Raw genomic sequence first — 23,717 nt, 5'->3', positions numbered from 1 at the left:
TGTGCCAGATCCAGGCCTAGCCACAGTAATCCATGCAGTGGTCACCTCCGTATTAGACAATTGTATGTGCACTTACCCTTAAGACTCACCAGGAAACTCCAGCTAGTACAAAATGCAGCAGCATGGTTCCATGCATACAGCATATATTCATCTGGTGCTATGTGAGCTGCACTGACTTCCAATGGAGTACCAGATCAAATTCAAGGTTCTAGTGTTGACCTTCAAGGCCCTTAACAGTCTGGGATCCACTTCAGGATCACCTCTCCCAGTGTACCCCTAGAAGAGCGTTACGCTTGGTAGAATCAGAATCGACTGATGGTCCTTGACCTGAGGGATGTCCAACTGTCCTCAACTAGACCAGGGCATTCTCCACCATGGCTCCAGCCTGGTGGAATGCTCTGCCAAATATCATCTGTGTCATGAGGGACTTACTACAGTTCTGCAAGGCTCGTAAGGCAGAGATGTTCCACCAGGCATTTGATTGAGGACAGCGACGGTGGCATCCTACTGGTGATCCCACTCATCATCCTGCTTTTCCCATTAGGTGGTGGTACTGTTGAATTCCTAATGCCATCTTAGTTGCTGTGTTTTTATTAGTTTTAAATTTTTACTTATGAATTAAAATGCTGTACACAGCCCTGAGCCCCCTGGTAGGGGACGGCAGTTAAAATGAAAGAAATAAATAAAAATAAAGGAAAGGTATACTGTGGTCATGTCAGTGTTTCTGTCATACCAGTTCAGTAATAGAGATAACAATTCTTTGACTGCACTTGTATATTGTTTTTAAAAGTTTAATTAAAAAAGAGGATGCAAAAAAATAAAAACAGCCAGAGTAGTATGGAAGCGCTCTCTCTCTCTTCCTTCCCCCCCAGAGTTGTTTGTTCCACATTATCCTTCATTACTCTGTATGCTTAGAGTGATTTCTGACATCTACTCAGAAGAAACAAAATATGAAGAGACCCTACAATATAATCTTCAAATGTGGTGCCTTTATTTCTAGGATTCTGAATGAATAATAGGTGGATGGGTGGAATCAGGAATTGGCTTCAATCTTCTTCTGAGAAGAAGTGAAAGAATTGGGAAGATACTAGCTTTAGCTGCCTTGAGCAGAAATTGGAAATATAGAGTATAACTTTTTCTTAAATTCATTTTTCCCTATGGTGAGGCTAGCAGAGGAGAATGTGTAAATGCAAAGTCTTCATGTGATCTCCTCCTCAATAGCACCATGGTGGGAAAAATATTCCTATATCTTGCGTTATAATAAAATACATTAAAAATGGATGATGTAGCCAAATGGAGATCAATCAAACCTGCTTTTCAAGGCAATATTGATATTCTGTACTTCAGTTGTTCTCAGTGTATAAAGAAGTTTGGAACTGTTTATCATGATCCTAGGAATTTCATTTATGAGGACCAGTTCTAATTGACCAAGAGTTGTCACCTGACTTTATAATTCCATTTTATAATTTTATAAAGCTGACTTTATATTCATTCCATCTCAAATCCGTCTTAGTATTCAGTAATCTGCCTTTACTACTTAGCAGGCCTCATTTTGGGCAGGAGCTCACAGGAGCAGAGCTCCGGAACCTCTTCATTTTATTGTACTCTTTCTTTCTTCCCCCTCCCCCAAATACTTGCCTCTGGGCTCCATTGTTCAAACCCCCTGTGAGAATTTTGCTGAATTTTAAGCTTTGACAGAGGAGTCCTTTGGTGTAGAGTAGTAAAGCTGCAGTACTGCAGTCTGAGCTCCCTTCTCACGACCTGAGTTCTGTCCTGGCAGAAGCTGGGTTCAGGTAGCCAGCTCAGGGTTGACTCAGCCTTCCGAGGTAGGTAAAATGAGTACCCAGCTTGCTGAGAGGAAAGTGTAGATGACTGGGGAAGGCAATGGCAAACCACCTCATAAAAAGTCTGCCATGAAAACGTCATGATGCGACATCACCCCAGAGTTGGAAACAACTGGTGCTTGCACAGGGGGACTACCTTTACCTTTTTTTTTAAAGCTTTGACAAACTTTCTAATATTTTTCCACACACAGAAAAAAGGGAAAATAACCAAACCATATAAAGCAGAGAGATGGAAATCTTCATCATGCTACTGTGGCCACATAGGAAAAAGGAATTTAGAAAGTATGATGGGAGTAAGATTTTATTATGATAATTATAATTCAAGAAGCATTTCAGGTAGATTATGAGCTGATATAATTTAGTATACCTTCTGGTGATGTCGGGGGTGTATGGCATATGCAAATTAGTGGTGCTAATGAGCTCCAGAACCTTGTTTTCTACAAAAATGACCCAGCCACCCAGATGTTTGTGACATCAGAGCAGCTAAGCCAATGTCAGCCACAGGGATGTGACAAGGAAAAGAGAGAATTATCAACAGAATGAAAGCAAATCTGGAAAATGCTTTAATTGACTCTACCTGAAACCTGAAATTTATCTTAAATATTATTTATATAAATACTATTAGGTGCTATCTGATCTTAGCTGTAAGGAAATTGTGTCTTTTTGGTATTTAAGAAGAACACAGGGTTGTTGTTTTTTTAAAAAAGAATAAAATATCCAGAACTGGAGAGGATTAACCAAATACTCAGAAAATTATAATTTCTTTAGTCTGATGTCTAAAACTCACCAGTTTGGTGCATGATGACCTTTTTTTTTTTTGAGAGTGGGTTTTAGAAAGACTACTTTAACGGTCTTTTTTCTGTTGTTCAGCCACCTAACTTTTAAAGCTCTGCTTTATGCTATAAACATGGGTTAATAGTGTCCAAAGATGTCTCAGATTTTTTTCCCCTTTAAGCCAAAATGGGAGTAAAACTCCTTCATCAAAGACTAGTTTCATCATCATTTCATCCATTATTGCAAATTCAGGTAATTAGCAATTCAGTGTTGTCTCAGTCTTGTATAAAGAAATCTTTGTGCATCTAACTCTGAACATGACTTAGAGCAGTTTTTAAAAATCCACAAAATGGGACTGTTATGGAGGGGGATTCTGGGGGAATGAGGTTTAATATCCTCCCAAATTGTTGATATTAGAGAAAAGAGAGAGGTATTGCAAATAGGAGAGAGGAATTGGGCTTGATTCAGGGAGTGAAAGGAGGAAAGGCAGAGAATTTTTGCATGAAGTTGTGAGGCTAAGGAGATAGAGAAAGGGAGATGGCTCACTTCCCAGGACCTGGTTTTGAGCAAAAAAAGAGGAAGTCTAAAATAGAACAAGACATCTCTGGTGTGAGGGCTCAGGGAGGGAGAAGAGCAGTCATGAAAAACTGAGGAACAGGAGGGACTAGACTGAGAGTGGGAATGGCAGAGGAGAAAGGGAGATTGAGTGGGAGAGTGGGAGCAAGGCAGAAGGGGGTGATGATCCATAATTTTCAGATCCTGAAATGTGAGCATTGAGAATTACAGTGGTGGGAGGATAGTCCTGAGAAGAAGCTGAACTGATTCTAAAATGCCAGGTTGCAAGGTGCGGGGAGAGGGTCTTCCTTCCAGGAACAAGGCTTTCTAGTTATATAAGTTACTCTGAAGGGAATGCTAGTGGGGCATGAGATGACATTAAACTGTTGATTAAATACTTGATTAGTTTATGAGGCAGGTGTTACATTATGATGTTTTTCAGAAATGTTAATTCAGACTCCACCATTACATGTTTTTACATTCTCCAGTGGTCCCAGTAGTGGGTCAGTCCTGACCATTGGGATCTAGCTCCTCCTCTCCGTAGGCAGGGCCAGCAAACAAGTTCCTTCCAGGAGGGGAGGTGCCTTCCGCTTACTTTCAGTTTTGCTTGGCCCTGCCTCCAGAGCAGGACGTGCCAGCTGAGCTCTTGAGCTCAACCACAACTATGAAAAAAAAAAGAACAGCCTAAAACACAGCCACAAGGAAAGGGACGGAGATTTTTACCTTTCCCCCTTCCCTCGGCGCCCAGAATGCCTGTGAGACCGGCCTGACGCTGGGAAACTCAGGAGTGTGGCAGAGGCCTCCCCACGCCTCCCAGATACAGAGGCGAAGACGCGCCAGCTCTCGCATGCTGCCCGATGGCACAGCTGAGCCACGGGTAAACAAACGGTGGGAAGCACAGAACGGCGGCAGGTGTTGAGGTGGCAAATGAACGCGGTGGAGGCGACAGCGCATGCACCGGCAGCCCCGCCAGTACCCCAATCCCTGGCCCAGACCCGACAGCAAGCCTAGGATGGGCAGGACGACAGCGATTGCTCCCTCCTTTCTCTGATGAAGCAGGTAGGGTCCGTAAGCGACCCAGGGAAGGGAGGTCCTGGCAGGCAAAGGGGGAAAGTGACAAACGACCTGGGGTAGGCTAAATCAGCGACTTGACGCTTGGCGCCCCCCGCTCTCTCTTGGACAATACAAAGCCTCAGGGGACCCCAGTGCTGGAACCTCCATGAGGGGGGGAAGCACACAGGCACCCTGCCTCAGGGGATGATAATTCCTCCTGAGGGGAAAGACCTGCAGAGAGGAGGTCAAGGAGAGAAGGGGAGTCGCACAGCCCATTAGCAAGGCTTGCACAGGGCCTGCAGGGTGTGGAAGGGGAAGCAGAATTTAGGCGGGAAAGGCAGCCATTTTATGTTTTCTCTTCCTTACAGTATTTTCTGCGAAATTCAATATGACTACCTCATCTGAATTCCCCAAGGCTAAGGACATAGATACTTGTCACCTGGACCTGTCTGACTCTCCCTCTCAAGAGGAACAGATGGAAAATCCAGTAGTGGACTTAGCAGGAGCAGAGGCCAAGGCAAACCTTTTTGCCTGGATCCAACAGATAGTAAAAAAGGAGGTCCAGTCTAGCAAGGGGGATCCCAATCAGGAACCCAAGATGAAGCCTAAAAAATGTGCAAAGAAGACTAAACATCTGGAGGAGGAGGACGGAGGAACACCTGGTTGCGAAACTGGGACGCAGACCCATCTGCAAGAGCCAAGGTTGCAGCGGTACCTTTCAGAGGTGACCTACTTTTTGGACAAGGCTTGGAGAGATACCTGGTTGAGGACGAGGACGAGGACAAGAAGAAGGTTCTCCCATCCAAAAAATGTGACAGAGATAAGAGAAGGTTCCAGCCCTTTCGGGATCACAGGAGGGACTCCAAGTGAAATTACTCCAAATCCTATAGAGGAAAATGGCAACAAAAGTCCCACTGCACCAGATCTTCATCCTTCAGCGCCAAAGGACAGTCCTCTAAGGGCCCAAGAAAAGGCAATTCCACCTGACTATGCCTGGAACAGCCCCCCAGCAGCTATATGGGGTCGTCTCCAACACTTCGCCGAACTGTGAAAACAGACTGTAACAGACAGATGGGTGATAGAAATGGTGTCCAAGGGTTACAGCATAGAATTCAGAACCACTCCATGAGACAGATTCCTGGAAGTCCCCAGAAACAAGTCTCCTCAAAAACACCAGCTTCTACTGTCAGCCATCCTCCACCTCCTCAAGATAGGGGCTGTAGAACCAGTACCAGAGGAGGAGAAGGCACAGGGGGTCTATTCTATCTTCTTCATCGTCCCGAAGAAGAACGGGGACATGAGAGCAATCTTAGACCTGAAATGGCTCAACAGAAAGGTAGTGACGAAGACATTTTGAATGGAAACTTGTGCTCGATCCACCTATCCCTACAAAAAGGGGATTTTCTGGCATCGATAGATCTATCTGAGGCCTATTTACACATCCCAATTCTACAAGAACATCGCCGTTTTCTGAGATTCTCATACGACAAAAGCCACTACCAGTACAAGGCCTTGCCATTCGGCCTAAAATCTTTGCCCAGAGTTTTCACGAAGATACTGGTGCCGCTAGTGGCAGTCTTGCATCTCAGAGGAGTGTCGCTATTTCCATACCTGGACGACATCCTGGTCAAGGCAACATCGTTTGCACAGACGAAGGCAGCCCTGAAAGAGGTAATGGATGTTCTGTCATCTCACGGATTTGTCATAAATCGGGAAAAGAGCTCCCTCATCCTGGCTCAATCCATCCTTCATCTGGGGGTGCAGATCGACACGAGAGTAGACAGTCTTCCTCACTTAGGAAAGACAATCGAAGCTGAGACAATTGATTCACTCGGTGTTATACACAGAAACTACGGATGTGATGATTCTAGCGAAGTTGGTGGGACTCTTCGTCTTGTGCCAGGACCTGGTGCAATGGGCATGTTCCCATACACGGCGCATCCAGTCCAGAAATTACTCAGAGGAAGACGCTCCAGTTAAGAGTGCCGAAACAGGTGAAAGAGTCCCTGCAGTGGTGGTTGCCGCCGCTTCGGTTTCAAGCCTGTCAAAGCTTGAGAGAACCACTTCAAACGGTCATAATGACAGACGCCAGTCTGTTTTGCTGGGGGGCACATGTGGAAGGAACAATGACTCAGGGTCGCTGGTCCGATCAGGAAACCTCCAACAGCATAAATGTCCTGGAGTTGAGGGCGATCAGACTAGCACTGATCCACCTTCAAGACATGGTGAAGGACCGACATATTCTTGTCCAAACGGACAATATGACGGCAAAAGTCTTTGTGAACAAGCAAGGCGGGACGTGGTCAAAACTCCTGCAGAGAGAGGCAATTCTTCTGATGAACTGGGCAGAGAAAAATCTTCAGTCATTGAAGGCAACACATGTTGCGGGGAAAGAGAACATGCTAGCGGACTGACTCAGCTGACAAACTCTAGACCCAGTGGAGTGGTCACTGAACAAGTCGGTGTTCCACCAGATTTGCAGGAGGTTCGGGACTCCAGGGGTGGACCTGTTCACGTCAGAACAAAAACTCCAAAGGCAATGGGCACAGATGCACTTCATGCAGAGTGGCCCAGGACTCTTCTGTATGCTTTTTCCCCAGTGCAGGTGTTGCAGAGGTTCTTACTCAAGGTACAGGAGCTGGGGGCGGAGGAGCTTCTTTTTGGCCCAGAAGAGTCTGGTTTCAAGAGCTGATGCGACTCAGAGTAGCCGAGCCCTGGAGACTTCCCCTAAGGAAGGACCTATTACACCAGGGGTAGGTGCTGTGTCCGCAACTGGAGATGCTAAAACTCACAGCATGGAAATTGAGCGGAAGCAGCTGACGGAGCTGGGGTACCAAAAAGGGGTGATGGATACCATGTTGGCCTCTAGAAGGGTATCTACTAATAGAGTGTACAATGCTACTTGGCAAACTTTCACATCCTGGTGTCAGGAACATGATACAGACCCTATGTCCGATAAGATAGCAGATGTGCTTGCTTTTCTTCAGGCGGGGTTGGAGAAAGGTCTTAGCACCAATACCCTCAGATGGCAGGTAGCAGGTATTTCAGCGGTGAGAGGCGATAGGAAGGGCAAGATATTATCTAGACATTCAATATCAAGAATTTAAGAATTCTTAAATTTAGGAATGGTGTCTCTCCTTAACCCGCTGCAGACACACAGGTTCCCTTCTTGGAATTTGAATGTGGTTCTAGAGGCCTTAAGTCACAAGCCCTTTGAGCCTATGGCCTCATGCAGCTTAAAGCTGCTGACCTTTAAAACGATTTTCCTGGTGGGCATTACTTCAGCACGCAGAGTGTCTGAGATTAAGGTGTTGTCCATTCACAAGGATCTTTGTGTTTTCCACAAATATAAGGTGGTCTTGAGACCGGACCCGGCCTTTCTTCCAAAAGTTAATTCATTGTTTCACAGGTCAGAGGAAATTATCCTTCCCTCCTTTTGTCCGAACCCGAAGCACGAGAAAGAGAGGTTATGGCACTGTCTAGACATTCACAGAGACTTAAACTTCTGTCTGGACAGAACTAAGTCACTGAGGGTGTCGGATTCTTTATTTGTTTCCTTTAGTGCCTGACCCAAGGGCAAGGCCATTTCTAAATCCACAGTCAGTAGGTGGCTGCACAGTTGCATCATGGAAGCCCTTAAGGCCAGAGGCTTGGATCCTCCATCGGGCATTACAGCCCACTCCTTAAGAGGTGTAGCCACTTCTGCAGCATACAGGGCATTCCCCTCTTTGTACGTAGTGTGCAGAGTGGCCACGTGGCACTCGGAGCACTCCTTTACACGCCATTATTGTATAGATAAGATTGCTTCAGCTGAGGCGGCCTTCGGCAGGAAGGTGCTACAGGCTGCTGTCTGATCCAAAGGATTGAGTGGGCCCACCCTCAGGTAATGCTGTTATATGTCCCAGTGGTCAGGACTGACCCACTACTGGGACCACTGGAGAACGGAAGATTCTTTTCACTTACCATGAAGTCTTCTCGGTGGCCCCAGAGTGAGTCAGTCCTCCCTGCCCGGTATGGGATTGGCTCAGTCTTTTGTTTCAACCCTGGAAGTCCTGGAAGCTCAGGATTGGGGTTCTTTTTGCTGTTGTTTCTGTAGACCATGTACTTTCGCATGGAGAGTTAATAGTTGCCTGCATTCTGGCTTGGTTGTAGCAAGAATTTCTGGTTACAACTGTTGAATAAAGGAAGTTGGTTGAAAATGTGTGTGCTTCCTTGGTTCATGGTCTGGGAGGGGAAGACGGGCGTTACTGTAGTGTTTTCTTCCCTAGGCTGCAGTTTGTTTTCTAGAAGACTGGAAGACGAACTGAAAGTAAGGGGAAGGTATCTCCCCTCCTGGAAGGAACTTGTTTGCTGGCCCTGCCTATGGAGAGGAGGAGCTAGATCCCAATGGTCAGGACTGACCCATTCTGGGACCACCGAGAAGGAAGACTTCACGGTAAATGAACAGAATCTTCCGTTATATTACATTATATTATATTTTTAAACCTTACCTTCTCCAAGGGATATACCAAGCTATTGCAACTCTCTCTTTTATTTTCCCAACAACCCTATGAATTAGTTAGGCTGTAACCTCTTAACATTTTTGGTGCAGCAGTTAAGAGTGGCGGACTCTCATCTGGAGAACTGGGTTTGATTTCCCACTCCTCCACATGCAGCCAGCTGGGTGACCTTGGGTCAGTCATAGTTTTCTTAGAGCAGCTCTCAAAGAGCAGTTCTCAATTACCTCACAGGGTGTCTGTTGTGGGAAGAGGAAGGAAGGAGATTCTGAGCGAAGGATGGGGTATAAATCTAACTGTTTTTCTTAAATTGTGGATAAATGGGAATTTGAATTCAAGCCTTCCTGGCTTAAATGAGACATTAACCACTCACACCATACTGGTTTTGTATTTCACATTATGTTGCTTGATCAAGTATGGTAGTACAGTTTCTATATGTTTCTGAAAGCAGTCTTCTAAGTCTGAATTCAGCATCACTGCACTTATGCTTTCTGTGAAACCTTCCTAACATGGCACTGTAATCAGATGTTGAGTTGATTTTTTTCAATTGATGCTGAATTCAGACTTAGAAGACTGCTTTCAGAAACATATGTAAAATGGTTGATCAAATGGAATGATTAGCTATTTTTGCTCTTATTCAATGTAGGTGAGAGTAAAGTAAATGGATTTTAATAGCCGCCTTTTGAGGCATTGTCTGACTGCAGTCCGAGCTCTCTGCTCACGACCTGAGTTTGATCCCAGTGGAAGCTGGGGTCGGATAGCCAGCTCAAAGTTGACTCAGCCTTCCATCCTTTTGAGGTCGGTAAAATGAGTACCCAGCTTGCTAGGGGGAAAGTGATGCTATGTCACCCCAGAGTCGGAAACGACTGGTGCTTGCACAGGGGCTACCTTTACCTTAACTATAGACATTTTAATAAAGTAGTGTGAATAGAATGATGTAACACAATAATTAGCAGAAAAATGTGTGCACTACTTTTTTGTATGGTCTGAATTTCATACAACTCATGTGACCTTCAAATAGTTTTGTATGTTTTTTGAAAAGAATAATCAGTGGTTATAATCAGTGAAGATGCTGTGAGCTTGCAATATAAAGTGTGAGCTAATAGGAAGAGGCATAATGTGGGAAAACTGGTTTTATGTGAAATCAAGTCAGTGGTGAGTGCTCACAGAGATTAATCTACGTTGCCTTCTTCTTGAGTAGGAATAAGGCCCATTGTGGAGGCAGATACAACGGGCACTAGAAAGAGGCCCCCTGTTTCTGTCTTCTCACCCACCCAAGGCGGCCATTTTCTGTAGGAGAATTGATCTGACTTCAGGTTTCTATCTCCTCCCTCCTCGCAGTTTCCACCTAGGAAAAGTAGTCTTTCTCTATAGTGTGGGCTAAAGCAGCTTATACCATTCTCCTCTCCCCCTTTTGATGTGCACAACAACCCAGTGAGGTAGGTTAGGCTGAAAGTCTGTTGCTGATCTGAAATCACAGTGTGGACCAAAACAGGAAGTTACCTCAGCAAGGTATAATGAGAGTCCACCCTGCAAAGCAGCCATTTTCTCCAAGGGTATGAATATACACAAATAAACCGTGGTCAGTTAACTAATTGATTTTTATAGTATATTGAAAAACGTTCATACAGTATAATAAATTCGTAATGTTGATTGAATCTTCAAAGTACAATAAATTCATATGTATTGAAAAAAGTCTAGTCCAATAAACTTATCCAGTCCAATGTTTGTGCTGCATCATTTGTCTGTTAACACTTTCAATTCTGGACACCCTAAAACTGCCTCTGACGTTACTAGTTAGCTGGTCAGGACGTTTCAATCAACCTTCCTCATGGAGGGAAAGGTAAGTTGTCCACAAATTCATATATCACTTCAATATATTGATATTCACACCAAGAACAGATTGTCTACTGCGGAGAAATATCTTTCCAATCTCAGGTGGAGCCTGAAAATCTCCTGGTATCACAACTGAACTCCAAACAGCAGATCTCTCTCCCCCTAGAGAAAATAACTACTTTAAAGGGCGGACTCTGTGGCATTATATTCAGTTGAGCCCTCTCCCCTCCCCAAACCCTGCTCTCCTCAAACTTTAGTACAAAATCTTACGGAACTGGGAGTGTGCCACTGGTTTGTACACTTTGCTGATGTAGATGTATAGAGGTGCATTGCAGCACCATATTCAATGATGCAGGTGAAAGGGATATGCATGCCTGTGGCCTGCTCCCAGTTGCTTAACCATGATCAAGAGTTGGCAGTTCTGGCACAGGGCCAGAAAGTTCAGGTGCCAATTTGGTTTCTTACTAATTTAATTGCTGAAATAGCAGAAGTGAAACCTTTTTGATATTGGGTCTCCATGCTTTTTTCAATAAGTTCTTAAATAAACACATAACAAGTCTTCTTGTGTAGTATAACAGATTTTTAATTTAGTTTATTTGCGTGATTATAGATCAGTATTTAGACTGTTTATATGTGAATGTGTGATTTGAGGAACAATTAAGTGTTGACAAAATATATTGCAGCCATATCAATTGCAGTGCATTTTCCATAATTTTTCTAACTGACATCTTTGATAAATAGTGGTTGCCAAGTCAAAACCGATTATACAGTGCACTAGGAATTCATGGTGCTGTCAGGGAGAAGACCGATTGACTTTAAATTTACATATTAATGAGAAGATTTGTTAAGGGGGTGCTTGACTATAGAAAATAACAGCATATTTATAGGGCACGACATTTTATAAATAAAGCTGATGCAGGAAAATGGAAATTAAACCTTTCAGATTAATACATTCAAGAATGTTAAAATGCATATTTGCATTTTTATTTTCTAAATTTACCTTCTTTCTGAGCAGCAGATTTTTTTTTATACCCAAGTTAAATGTGCTGTTCTCTGGAGATTAGTAATTTAACTTCTGAATTATTTTGTGTGCCTCAACAGGTAGAGGCCTTCCAATAAAGGGATGGGATTGGGGGAGGAGTAGCTGTTTTCAGTGTATTTATTAATTCTTATACAAGTCTCATTATCTTCATTCTTATAAAAGAATGAAGGTTCATATTAAAATTTATGATGGTGAACTGCTGCCAGACTTGCTGGTAAAATTATTGAAAGTATGTATATTTTACATTACATGCAGTGTCTTTCATTCAGATGATTATATTGAAACATCTTTTCACTCAGAATTCTACAATTAATTGTTTTAAAACTTAAAGTTCCAAGTTTATGTGGGATATATGTAACTGTGGGTAAGCCTTGTCTATCAACTTTGTCTTCAAGGACAAGGAAAATATAGTAAATTCACTGTATCTAGTACAATGATGTCTAATTTGTTCAAAATAATTTATGTTCTTCTCATAGATTCAGCCAGTTTTGTGAATGTGCAGATTTCTAGCCTGGTTGTGGCAGCTGGGATTTGTAAGAATTAGTTAGAAAAAGCTAAGTTTTTAATTAGTCACATTTATCATAGTTTCTTTCTGTATATATTTCTGTATTTTCTGTAGACACTTTGTTCATTGTATAGAACAGGGGTGAGGAACCTCTGTCCTGAGGGCCGCATATGGCCCTCGAGGTCATTTGGTGTGGCCCTCAGGGATTGCTGGGCCGAACTGAGCCATGTGGCAGCCTCTCTGGGGGCTGACTGACCAGCGAGGATTGTGGGGTCCAGCCGCGCTGTGCAGCAGCCTCCCCAGGGCCAGGCAGGGATCACAGGGCCCAGATGTACTGTGTGGCCGCCTCCCTGGGGCCTGACTGGCCGGCCAGAATTGCTGCAGGGCCTGGAAAAGTTACTATCACAGTTCAGTTTGCACTTGATTATCCCAGATAGTGTGGCCTAATATGCTAATGAGTGTGTGATCTAATATGCTAATATTAGGGGATGTGGTCTAATATGCTGCTGAGTTCCTGGACCTATGCATTTGCCTAGGGTGGCGGGCCGTGCATGTGTGTGCCAGATTAGACTCTCCCCACATGACTTCAAACAGAAAAACAATTATTTGCATTAATTTTGCTGGCCTGAATCATTCTCCCTCGGCGGAGCACTGTTTTTTAAGTTGATAATTTTTTAAGATGTTGTAAATATCCATATAGCCGTTGGCTGAAAAAAGGTTCCCCACCCCTGGTATCGAAGCTTCCTTAAAATATCTGATGGCTGCACTTCTATTTTTACAAATAAGAAATTTGATAACAGTGGCCTACAGTCTGCAAGCCTTATCCTTCCTTGTTGTAGTTTATAAGATTGCCACCCAAGAGCTGTTCTCAGGTGGTATCATAAACTTAAATACTGTATTGTGATACAGCACCTAGGTATTGTAGACAGCTCTCTATTTTTAGCAGCTTTGCTGATAACATGATTATCAGTGAACGGGAAAAATTTGTTGCATGATTTCAGCTGAAACACTCCTGTTTTCACAGGACGAAAGGGATTGTTCATAAATGTCAGTCCATTCCTGCCATAAAACTTTTTATTTCATAAAATTTTATTACTGTGGCTGGACTAGGCAGATGACTGGAGTTTGCTTTGGCTATTTTCAACCCTTCTCCTTGTCACCACATTAGGATGTCTGGTGCTTCACAAGTTAGTAATGGAATAAGTATGCAGTATCTTGTACTTCTCTTAAAAGGGATGTGGCTGTGTAAAGGGATATGTAAATATGGCATTATGTGGGAGTCCAGTTTTCTTCTAAATCAGAAAAAGTGGTACTTGGCACCTGTGGTTCCTTTGGCCAGTTTTGTGCCGCACTTACATGCACTTTTTTTTGTACGCATAATTGTGTCAGCTATGGGACTACTCTCAATTAAAGAAGGCTTCCAGTGTGATCAGAAAACTAGCTTTATTGATAGACAGAACAGTAGCAATACATGACAGTGTCAGAACTGGTTCACCTGTGAAGTGACCAGTCTTGTATACCTTACTTGGGCCGTTAAACAGCCTGCCAAAACTACAGTGCAAAAGCCCAAGTTTAACAATACAAACCAGTTCCCACCAATACCTCTCTCACACCAGATAGTGGGCAGCAGAGCTGTCTATACAAAGAGATAGTATGACCTTGAAAGGCTTCACTCCCTTTAGTAGAACATAAATGAATACTTATAACTGTTACAAAGTGAAAGGCAAAGCAGGCACAACGTACCCTCCCCCATCCTTCATACATTCAGTATACAGAAACAGCAAAATGGCAAGGACCCTTGACAAGTTGTACCGTCACCTGTAAATTGAAGCCTTGTTGGTAACAGTAACAGCTAGATTTATCATCCTTGGAGCCTGAAGGGGGGTGGTGAAGGTTGGTTAAATCATGCCATGGTGGGCCTTTCCCCTCATCCATGGCAATGCCTCTTAGAGTTGGTGCTTTGCATGAAGCTGTGCCCGCAAACAAGTTGCTACACAAGCACTGATAAGAACTTTATCCCCATTTATTTTTATGCCGTACAACAGATCATTCTGATGCAAATGATAAATAGGCTTTGTACTTCCATTGAGAGTTGCCAGGAGACATTATAGTAAAATCATTGTTGAAAATACTAGGTGGTGTTGTTATTCAGTTGCACGATCGAGTCCGACTCTCTATGACACCATAGGCCAAGTCATGCCAGGTACTAGTTACCACAATGAAATTTCCAGGTGATAACCTGTTGCCTGGAAATTGTTAAGCCCTATTATAATGTCATTGTTAGATTATCTTTTTTGTGGAAATGTTCTCATTGCACATGTTATTGCTTCATTTGCTGTCCTTTCCACAAGAGTACAGCACCCACACTTGTTACAATTGAAAAGGCAGAAGTCTGGTTGATAAAAGATTTTCTTAAAAATGTATGTGGAAGTCTAAAGGAAATTTTAGTTATACAGTAGAACTACCTCTGTCCTCTGTGAAAGAACTTGCTGCTTTGGTTAAGAGCAGTAAAAGACGAAGGAGTTTTTAAAAATGTATTTGTTATGCATTTAAGGCAGAGATGTTGAACTCATTTGTTAGGAGGGCCAGATCTGAAACAAATAGGACTTTGTAGGGCCAGGCCATCTGTGTCATAAAATGTAACATGAGAGAGCAGAAATATAAATGTTATAAAGGACACAGACAAACACAAAGATATTATTCTCTAACTTAAAATACAAAAATGCTTAAAACTCTTGCAGTATTTTGTTTAAAATGGAAAGGTAGAGGTATAGTGGGATTTGGCAATGCAATTTTTAAAATAAAATGTGGAGAAAAAGCACAAGGATCACAGCAGAAACTAAAAAATGCTCTGAGCCTGGGAAAACAATGAAATGGCATTGTAAGCTCCCCCACCCCACCCCCATTGTCTACTTAGATTGGCAGTGACTCTCCAGTATAATATCCCCCTTTGGCTGTAGGTTCCCAGGTTAGACTACTCACTAAGTCAGGTCCATTGAACAGAGACATGCTGACTCAAAGAATCAACCCTTTATGTTTTTAAGGATTCAGCTCCAGGAAGCCTGAGCTTCAGCTGTCTATATAGCAGTTTGAAACACATTTCAGCACAGACAAAGCTGCAAGGAAAACATGGAACAAATTTTTCATCAAGGTCTCTGGGTCGTATCTATCTGGGCACAGACACTTTAATGGAAAATCCACTCCATGTTCTCCCCACCGCTTTAATGGAGAATCCATTCCATTATTTCTTTGCTGCTTTGTCTGTACTGCAGTCTGCAAAGACAAGGCAGAAAAGGCAGGGAACTGAAAAAGAAGGGAACTTTGTCAAATGGAGCTTCAAACTGTGAGGACAGGAGGGGGAAAGAAAAGAGCCCTGGGGTCCTGATTAAAGCTCAGGGCAGGACAGTTGTGACCTGCGGGCTGAACACTTGACACCCCTGTTAAGGCAAATGTTAAGTAAATGTTACCTTTGTGCACAGGGCAATATGTATTCTGAATTTCTGCAGTCATGTCACATAATCTGATATTTAACACAATATGCATCATCTTCAGCTTTCATTTATAGAAAAATATGAATATTTTATTGCTGATGTCTGTATCTTGTCCACTGTTAACCCTGGTCTCTGTCTTCCCAGTAATGTCTTTCTTGCTTCCCTTTATATTGAAATTTAGAGTGTAATTTCCTTGAGACAGAGACTTGTCTCATTTACTTGTCTTACTGTAGAAGAAGAGAAGAAAAACATGCCTTCAAGTTGTAATTGCCTCATGCCAACACCACCCACAGGGTGTTCCAGGAAAGGGACGAGCACCGGTGATTTGCCATTGCTTTCCTCCATGTAGTAACCCGTCGTCCTTGGTGATCTCCCATCCAAATTTTGGATGTGGTTGACCCTATTTAGCTTTCAAACTCTGAGGAGCTCTGGCTAAGCTGAGCTATTTAGGCTGCTCAGCTTTACAAAGGGAAGCTTATAGTACAGTGTATCACCATTTTCCAAACTTGGACTCCACAGATATCTGGGGGTTTCTGAAAGTACTCCAATAGATTTGTGAGTTATGCCTGAAAATATTTCTGAGATAGAGACTGACATCTTGGCAGAATGTATGGATAGAGAGACCTCATTTATCTTTTGATTGCCACCCCCTCTGGTAGACCTAAGTGTCTGAGATGATAGCTGAGGCAAGGGGGAGGGGGGGAGAAGTAAAATCCAACCCAGCTAAATGGATCAGGTAACCAGAAGTTTGAGGGGGAAAAGATAATGAACTGTGAAGGAGGATATATATATTTTAATAAATGATACTAGAAATTCCGTAAAAATATATGGACTATAATGCCAGGACTTTTTTTGAGGAGGAACACACAGGAACGCCCCTCCTGAAATTGTCAGTTCTGAAGTAGACAAGCACCTCCCATCTTCCAGAGCAAAAAAATGCATTACCCCTTCTAAAATTAAATGTGGTTGTTTTGGGCAACTCCCTATTTACATAAATGCTAAACTTAATAGCATTACGGTCACAGTTCCCAACCAGTGCTATCAGGTTTACATCTCTCACCAAGTCTTGAGCATTCCTTAGGACCCAAGTTCAGGATTGCCTCCCCAGTGACAGGTTCTGTGACCATCTGCTTTATGGCACAGCCATTAAGAGTATTTGAAAAACCAGTCTCTTTCTCCTGACTTGCACTCATATTGACACAATCAACATTTGGGTAATTAATATAATCTATTATGACAGCTATTTCATCTAGCTGTTTTTCTTAATTCCTTTGCTATATTCAGTCTCTGAGAAAGAAACAGCTTGTTGTCTTTGGATTGTCAAGGACCCTTTGAAAAATCTGACCTGTAGTTTGAATTCAAAAAGTATTACAGGAAATACAGAAGAGAATGTACTATAACTTAAATTAGGTAGATTTGAGTCCAGTAGCACCATAGGATTTGTTATGACCTGAAGAGAGAGAAAAAATAAAGTGCCATGTATATGCATGGATTTCCCCCCCCCCCCCTTTTTTTCTTTTTTCCTTTATAGGATGATGTTCAGGAAGAATATAGTGGAAAGAACTTCTATGAATCTGATGAGGTGCAGCAAGAGAAAAATCAAAAAGGGAACATATCCTATTCCATGGATCCAGACCACAGATTATTGATTCGAAACACAAAGCCTTTACTGCAAAGCCGGAATGCTGCTGTATGACTAATATCCTCCATACAAGATCTTTTAAAAATACATTTTTGTGCAAGTTTAGCTGTTGTACTGAGTATAAGTAATTTTAGTTTTTGAAAAAAATAGTATCCTTAAGTGAGCATCCTCAGTAACCAGTTGCTATTAATATGAAATATCATTGTTCATCTAAATGTAGTTATTTTTCCTTGGAAGCCCTTTAAATGCTAAATTTTCTTAACAGACCTACCCTGAGTATAATTCACAAACAGTAGTGTTTTCCACTATGGTAATAGAGAAAATGATATGGCTTTTCAGAAAATCTATAACAGGAAAACTTTCTGGAAAACTTTCCAAAAGATTATCCAGAGTTATAAATAGAGCATGATCTGATTTAATAAATCTATTTTTTATTATTTAGTAAACAAAAATTAAAAGTCTAAATATTTGATAATGAAAAACTCACGTGTTGATTACATATATACTCAAATTCAAAGCTTTATATAGAAAATTATTTAAATTGGAATAATTGTTGTAAAACATGTAAGACAGTTTAGCATATACATCCTGCCTGTTTCTTTAAGAAAAAAGACAACAGCCTTGAAAACTGATGACACAAAATTTAGCACACTCAAAGAACTGTGTTTGATGTGTCATGGGCATTGCTGTTCACTCATCTCTTTCAGCAGAATTAACTCTTATCCATGGAAGCCACTAGCGCACCTTCTCCACTTCTATTACTTATTACTTCCATATCAGAATGATTACAGTATTCCTTCCATCATGTATAGGGAGACGTAAATAAGAGTTTTAGCTGTGGTTTTGCTATGAGGTTCACAGCTTGTCAGGTTAATTTATAACTTGATTTTATTGAATTATACAATTTTAATTGGATTATTAGATCTGCAGTTTGGGTCACACACACTTCCTAGGGATACAAATGTTAATTATATCTTTGAAGCTACCAGTCTTACAGATATTATATTGGTGATGACATCTATTCATTGTTTTTAATTTATGAAACAGTTAATCTTTAGAAATGGAAAATGATTTAGTGGAAAAATAAAGCAGTGGAAAATTTTCTGCCCCATGTCACAAAAGTAGAGAAATGTACAGAATTTGATTGCAGCCATACTATTTTAGTATTTAAAATTAATTCCCTTGATTTTAGGGATGGGTAAATCCCATTTCGTCTTCATCTGATCTCCAGCTGATCTCTGGAGAGGTGGCATATATATTTTCTAAATAAACAAATACAGTTTCAGATAGCATCATGTTGATTACCCAAAAAGGAACCTATTTATGATTTTTCCTCCAAAAAGAAAATAACCACATCAATCTCTTTGAATGTCTTTGCTTGCTTCAAGGGCTACATGAGACAAAGTTTTCTGTAGGTCAATATTTGAAGGCATGGTATATTTATCTGCAGTGAAAGTGAATGACTTTTTTCCCAGGTGGTGATGGCAGTTGCTCAACTTTATTGGCATGTGGCACCCATATCTGAGGCTGGTATTGTTGCTAAATCATTAGTACGCTTACTTCGCAGTAACAGGTAAATTCAGTGTAACACCTGTTAACAAATTTTCTCATCAATAGAAGTTATACTGTTATGGAATGTTAAATGTGCCCAGTTGTCTTCAGAAAGGTGCAAGTTAACTATGCTAAAACAGATCCAGATGAGCAGCTGTGTTTGTCTGAAGCAGTAGAACAAAGTAGGAGTAAAGTAGCACCTTTAAGATCAACAAAGTTTTATTCAGAATGTAAGCTTTCGTATGCATGCATACTTTTTCGGACAAGAGAATGGGGTACAGTAGCAGAGCTACATATAACTGGTGGGTAGTGGTTAAAAATGTAACGTGATACAAAGTTAGGCTCTAATGGCAAAATAGTGTAATAAACAAATTGAAAGACCATTTGGTCTGGATAGCATTTGTGTGGGAAACCAATAAAAGGTAATAAAATTGCTTTTGCTACAAGTCCAGGTAAAACAAAAGGACGTGCATTTCCTAGTGATGTTCTTTTTTATTTATTTTATTTTTTTATTATTAATAGTTTGTCCACCGAATTTACTTTTTAACATGTAACATATATTATATAAACATCATTCTATACATTATAAACATCATTCTAGTTTGCCATTAGAAAAAAAATACATTGAAATATAGTGAAAATGGGTTAAGTATATGTAATGAGATAAACAGCCAATATTCCTTATTTGAGTATGTCAATACAAAAAACATTATTCTGATACACTATTCTAGACAGGTTTTACTTCTGTATCAAAAGCAATTGAATATTTGCTCATAAATCAAGGTGATTCATACTTCCAACATTTGAGAAGTACTAATAGCATTTTAGTGAACTCAGTTTTATTAACTTTAATGAAAACATAACATGCATCACTGTTTTCCAGTGTTTTAAATATTTACTATATGGTAAATTTAACTTTCCTACAAAAATTGTTGTCAAGACGCCTGCTGGAATCTAGCATGCTGGAGGAGGTGGACTGGTCCATGGCCCACTGTGCATGTTTTGCTCAGCATTTTGCAGATAAAATCTCTCACACTGTTCTGATTTGAACTCTGTATTAGCTGTAACAGGGTTAGGTGATACCAGGGTGCAAATCTGCCGAATTGTTTGGGATATTTTTCAATTTGTTCAGCCAAAGGATGTGTACAGGATCCTTGCAAGCCTTATCACCTTCTTGTATGACACTTGTTCTTCCTGGTTAACTTAAATCTTTTGAGGGGCTGGCTGACTGAGTTTGAGAGGCATTGCCTCCTTGAGTTGTGGTGGTGGTGGCGTGTGACTTCTAAAGAAGCCTGTCCTCAACTCAGGAGATCTCAATAATTATCAAACAATCTCAGCTGCCTCATTCTTGAGCAAGATGATTGAACAGTTGGTGGCTGGCCAACTACAAGCTTTCCTGGATGAGGCAAATTGCTTAGATCCCTTCGAGCCTGGGTTTAGGGCTGATTATGGGACTAAATAGCCCAATCAAGGCTCTCAGAAAGTTTAGTGGTGTCCTGGAGATAATTTAAACCAGAAGGGTAATGATTGTATATCGTAGAGAATACAAAACTGTGATATTTTTGTGATTTCCAGACATTGCATTACAGACAGTGGCTGGTTATGAATAGGTTGTGTGAGTCTAACTCACCTCTTGTTTTCATTTGTGACATTGTACATAAAACAAAACCTAAGTTTAAATCATATCTTTAGCTTCCAGCTTTGTAAGCACAAGCATAATCTTTACCTTTGATATCAAGTGCTTTTTGCTGTAAATGATGTTAATAGACAGGTGAGAGATGTGTATTAATTATGTATTATTGACTTCTGTAGGGAGGTGCAGTACATTGTTCTCCAGAATATAGCAACAATGTCAATCCAACGCAAGGTTTGATTTACTGAATACATAATTCAAAATTTTTACTTTTTAAACTTCAGTACAATTACTAACTTGTATATTTTTTTCTCTCGAAGGGTTTGTTTGAACCTTACTTGAAGAGTTTTTATGTTAGGTCAACTGATCCAACTATGATCAAGACTTTAAAGGTATGTTTAATAGAATATGATCATATTATCATTATATATAATTCCCCTATGGTAGTGGCCAAATGGAGCTCTCACATTGGCTAATGGGTGCATTCCATGCAATTGTCAAATAATTGGCCCATCACAGCTCGCTCAGTGTCTCTGCCTCCCATTGGCTGATTCCCCTGTCCCTGCCTACTGGAAATGTTGAACAAACTGCCAAAATAGTCTTACCTCAGAGACAGACACATCTCCAACTCTCCTCTCTGTTAACCAGCCTCACAAAAAGCATTGCCAGCAACAGACCTCTGCCACTCATCAATGGCCCACACAGGCAGCCTCACAGCACACACAGCCTAAAGGCCTCAGAAATAGCCAGAGAGCTACTGCTGCTGTAATGCAAATAGGTGGCAAAACTTGACCCACTGGTAGCATTTCCTCACAGGCCTGTTGTCACTCCCTCTTCCCCTCAGCCTTACCCCTAGCCAGAGGCTGTTGCTAGGCAACCGGCTTCTGTCAATAAAGGAAGAGACCTCAGGTGAATAAAATGGCATACAGTCCACTCTCCAAAGCAGTTATTTTCTCCAGGGTGGCGAGAGAGATTTGTTGTCTGAGTTCAGTTGTGATTTTCAGGCTCCACCTGGAGGTTGGCTACCCTAGGTCTGGCAGCACCCTCTGGGTGTCTTGATACCACTTGATTGGCATAACTTAACTAGGCCTGGCTGCTTGCTCCTGTTCAGCAGCAGCCCACCTATGACAGCCAGTGTGACTTATCAGTTGCCAACTTGAGGTTGGCAAATTCCTGGAGATTTGAGGGGTGGAGCCTGGAGAGGGTGGGTTTGAGGAGGGATAACTTGTCAATTTATTTAACTTTTCTAATATGAAAAAACCCAGTTACCCATAGGTGAATTATAACCTGCACAACTGTGACGTTTAGGCTGCATTCAGGCATTATAAAGAAGTCAGCATCCTTGAACTTGCATGCTCCATTCTTTCCTCTTCTCTTGTCTAGTGCTGAAATAACAAACCAGAAATCTTGAATAAACTGCAGTTTGTATGACATCTGAATTATCTGCTTTGACAAACTGTCCTTTGTTTCTTGTTTACAAACCAGGGTCCAGTTCAGGCATGAAGATACCAGGGATTTGTTTGCAGTATCTATGAATTGCCACACCCATTATTTTTCCCTTTGTGTGTCCCCTTTCAACAAACTTCTATTTGTTGCAACATCCAAATATGGCTGCCTCAACACAATAAGGTTTCTTGTGCTCAGACACTGGGATTTTTAATCATGGTTTAATCCTGATTGATATTCTTGATTGCTAGGAAGTGTAAAACCTCAAGTTTGTTAAGGCACCCACATTTGGTCGTCACAACAAATTGCTGTTAGTTGAAGACTTCAGTCTTCAATCTCAGCCTTCCATGCAAAGGGAGGAGGACAGGAGGGAGCAAACAAGCTGGCAATTCACCAAATCTGTACCTATTATGGGATTTGGTTTTTGTAGCTGAATTGTAGTTTATAATTCTGGTTTGTAAGCAAGAAGCCCTGACCTGGATGGCCCAAGTGAGCCCAATCTCATCAGAACTTGGAAGCTAAACAGGTTCAGCCCTGTTTAGTACTTGGATGAGAGACCACCAAGGAAGCCCAGAGCTGCTACACAGAGGCAGACGATGGCGAACCACCACTATTCATCTCTTACCTTGAAAACTCTCCATTGTCTCATAAGTTGGCTGCAACTTGATGGCACTTTCCATTATTAAGTAAAAAATCACAGTGTATTAGAGAACCTGATTCAGATACCACAGGCAGTTGCAGTTTGCTAAGGACTTCTTGGTATGCAGTTTCAGTCCTATGTCACAAGGTGGGGAGGGGAGGAGCAACACATGAACCTGATGACCTTGGCTCACCTTCGTCAGAAACAGGCTAAATGTAGCGTAAAAGTATTAGTTTTGCATGTCTATAGCAGCTTGATGCCTTTTTATTTATTTATTTTGTGGATTTGTAGTCCACCCTTTCCCATAATGGGCTCAGGATGGATTACAGCATAATAGTTTAATGTGTTTACAGAGTTGATTAATAAGAAGAGTAAAGTGATGTGTCTTCTTGAAAGAAACAAAAGGATCCCTAGTAGAAAAGTTTAAATATGCTGCTGGATCTGAACTACACATGGAAGAAAAATAGCTAGTAGTGGTACACTTGATGCAGTGCTGTGATTGGTGTCTGTTTTTGTGCTTTTGCATGCCCAACCATTAGGGATGGGCACAAACCTTTTAAAAGGTGGTTTGCTTTGGAGCATCCCAGGAAACAAATCCTGAACCAGATCAAATAGGTACCACATGAACCAGTTTGGCAAGTCCCAGCCATAGGAAGGCGGTGGGGATTGCCCTGGGAAAAGGGAGGGATCACAGGGGATTGGATTTCCTTTCTCCCTTTCTTCTTGCCATGGCTTGCCACAGCCAGGAGGAAGCAGGCAAGTACCGGCTGGGAAAGGGCTTCATTTAACCCACTGGTTTTGTTCCCCACTGCTTTGCGGGGGGAGCAAAACAGAAGGGTGAAATGGCTGGCCCTGAGCAGCTGAATCAGTCAAAAAGTCCAGTAAATATTTGGGGAATGTACCTTCCCTAGGCATCAGTTCCAGAGCTCCAAACCAGCCCAAGTTTGGCCCAAATTTTAGCTTATGAGCTTGTTCATGCTCATTCCTCTTTATATTTAAAAATTCCAAAGGAGTCTGTATGGTGCTGAGGAAGGAGTCTGTATGGTGAGTCTGTAAGTCTGTATGGTGCTGAGGAGGGAGAGACAAGGTGCCTTTAAGGGACCCACAGAGCTGCATATCAGGGAAGTCAGGGCCAGCTGGGAAGAGGCTGGCCATTGGGGGCTGAACCTGCTAAAATGGAAAGACATGCTAGGCTGGCAGGATTAGCAA

At 41.8% G+C, this 23,717-nt stretch overlaps 1 protein-coding gene across 1 annotated transcript in view; it reads left to right on the top strand.

Moving 5' to 3' along the window:
• AP3B1 (adaptor related protein complex 3 subunit beta 1) overlaps positions 1–23,717 on the top strand; it is a 364,644-nt gene that overhangs the window by 95,803 nt on the left and 245,124 nt on the right. The window contains exons 8-11 of the mRNA XM_060235861.1: positions 17,128–17,286; positions 18,714–18,811; positions 20,602–20,656; positions 20,743–20,814. Coding sequence (XP_060091844.1) covers positions 17,128–17,286; positions 18,714–18,811; positions 20,602–20,656; positions 20,743–20,814 — 384 coding nt within the window. The remainder of the gene's footprint in view (positions 1–17,127; positions 17,287–18,713; positions 18,812–20,601; positions 20,657–20,742; positions 20,815–23,717) is intronic.

This window comes from Heteronotia binoei, chromosome 4, assembly GCF_032191835.1.
Source record: "Heteronotia binoei isolate CCM8104 ecotype False Entrance Well chromosome 4, APGP_CSIRO_Hbin_v1, whole genome shotgun sequence".
NCBI classification, from domain to species: Eukaryota; Metazoa; Chordata; class Lepidosauria; order Squamata; family Gekkonidae; genus Heteronotia; species Heteronotia binoei.
This window is presented reverse-complemented; position numbering and strand designations above follow the sequence as displayed.